The 1,975-nt window shown below is 41.7% G+C and overlaps 1 protein-coding gene across 1 annotated transcript in view; it reads left to right on the forward strand.

Moving 5' to 3' along the window:
• Positions 1–6: 6 nt before the first annotated feature.
• The window catches only part of dars2 (aspartyl-tRNA synthetase 2, mitochondrial), a 10,506-nt gene continuing 8,537 nt past the window's right edge, over positions 7–1,975 (forward strand). Inside the window, exons 1-2 of the mRNA XM_035671513.1 lie at positions 7–229; positions 946–1,045. Of these exons, the coding sequence (XP_035527406.1) occupies positions 55–229; positions 946–1,045 (275 nt within the window). The 5' untranslated portion in view covers positions 7–54. The remainder of the gene's footprint in view (positions 230–945; positions 1,046–1,975) is intronic.

Here is a 1,975-nt window from a genome sequence, read left to right on the forward strand (position 1 = left end):
GCCTGAGAGAGACAGCCTGAGAGATTGCCCTGCTCGGCGCGGTGCTGCTGGGAAATGGCAGCCAGAGGCAGGTATGTGCTGCAGAGAGTGTTCACCGGCCTCAGAGCTCACACTGTCTGCTGCCTGAGCTCAGCTGCGACCTCCAGTCAAGGACGCCTGCTGTGGAAACCACAAGTGAGACAGCTGAGCTGCTCAAACACACTGTACAGGCCTGATCCTCCCACCACAGGTACTGCTACCCCAGACTGATGCACCATGGGACTGGGTGAGGGCTTATAGTTGACTAGTGTGTATTGCCTTTGGACAGTGACTCCCATTAGGGTCCAGGATGGGCAAGTAAAATGCACACTGGTGTTTAGTTAGTTAGCCCACAAACCCATAATAAAGACTGGTTGTGTTCATCTGTATTAACCTTACTGGTCAGTGTACTGCGGCTAATGGGTTTTTGTTTTAAAATGAGAAAGCCCAAATCAGGAAACAAGCTGTTTACAGAACAGCCTCAGAATTTAGCTTCAGAGCAGAACAACAAGGTAACCTTTTAGCAAAAGTAGAGATATTGATACATTTTACTCTGCTGATACTCATAACAATGATCTGTACTGATCTGAGTACTTGCTGTACCTTAGTCATTAGGTCATTCAATTGAACATCAGACCTTTTTCACAGCAGACACCTGTTTTTTCTGAAAGTTTAATGGAGTTTAAGTAGTGTGGTCCGATATGGTTAAAGTGTTTGTAACAGTATTTCAATATATATCAAGATATAACAAATGTATACAAAATCCCCATGAAATTATTCAACCTATGTTGAAAGCAATACAATGTCTTCTACATATGTGTTACACAGAACTTCAACAGCTAACTTAGTTGTTTTGTAGTTTACTGGTTATCATATGATCATATAGTCAGTTCCAGTTCTGGTCTGTTAATTGTGATTGTGTTGCAGGTCCGAGCAGTCTGTCATTCAGGAGTCACACCTGTGGAGAACTGAGAGCCCATCATGTGGGAGAGAGGGTCACTCTGTGTGGCTGGGTCCAGTACCTCAGGTATTATTCAGTTACTGCTGTTTACAACATTACATTAACATTATAATATTTAGAGTTGGACAGTGCCTTCAAACACTGCTGGCTCCTAATAGCAATGAGAGTGGAACCAAGAGTCTGCAGACAGGCTAGCAGCTCTGTGAGGCTCTATCTAGACACTGCAGTGCTTTAAGCTAAGTGCTAACATCAGCATGCTAATGTGCTCACAATGATAATGCTAACATGCTGTTGTTAAGCGGGTGTAATGCTCACCATGTTCTATGTTGGTTTAGCGAGTTAGCGTGTGCTAATACACATTAAACACAGAGTACAGCTGAGGCTGATGGGAAAGCAGGTCATAAACCAAACCAGCCACTGGACAATTTAACATTCTGACCCTGATGATGGCTCTAGATCAGTGGTCAAACATTTTGGGCACAAAACAAAGACGAAGTCCATTCATATCCGTGTAAAATAGCCTCTATAACACTGAAATAAAAAATGTGATTTACTAATACCAAATAAAATTTGACAAACAACTATCACTCATGAAATATTAATTAACCAAATCATAAGGATTCACTTGAAAATGTTTAAGTACTGATATAGTAAAATAAATAATGAATTAAATATTGTCACAGAATCACACGGCACACCTGTACTTGCCTCAGGGCACACTGTTTGGCAACCACTGCTAAGGGTATAGTTCAGTAAGAACCATAAATGTCAACTTGTTGCTGTGCTCGAGGAAAAGTCAGAGGATCACCAAAATTAGTCGGATTTGTCTTCTGGGGACCACCATGAAAATCTTTACAAAATTGTATTGCAATCCATCCAACAGTTGTTGAGATATTTCAGTGTGGACCAACTGACGGATAGACTGACATTGCTATCACAAAATCCTGTGATGTCAATAAACCGTCAGAGCCTCGTGCAGCGTCATATGACAGTGAT

The sequence above is a fragment of the Morone saxatilis genome, unplaced genomic scaffold (assembly GCF_004916995.1).
Source record: "Morone saxatilis isolate NCDOM2014 unplaced genomic scaffold, NCSU_SB_2.0 Contig23, whole genome shotgun sequence".
Classification (NCBI taxonomy): domain Eukaryota; kingdom Metazoa; phylum Chordata; class Actinopteri; family Moronidae; genus Morone; species Morone saxatilis.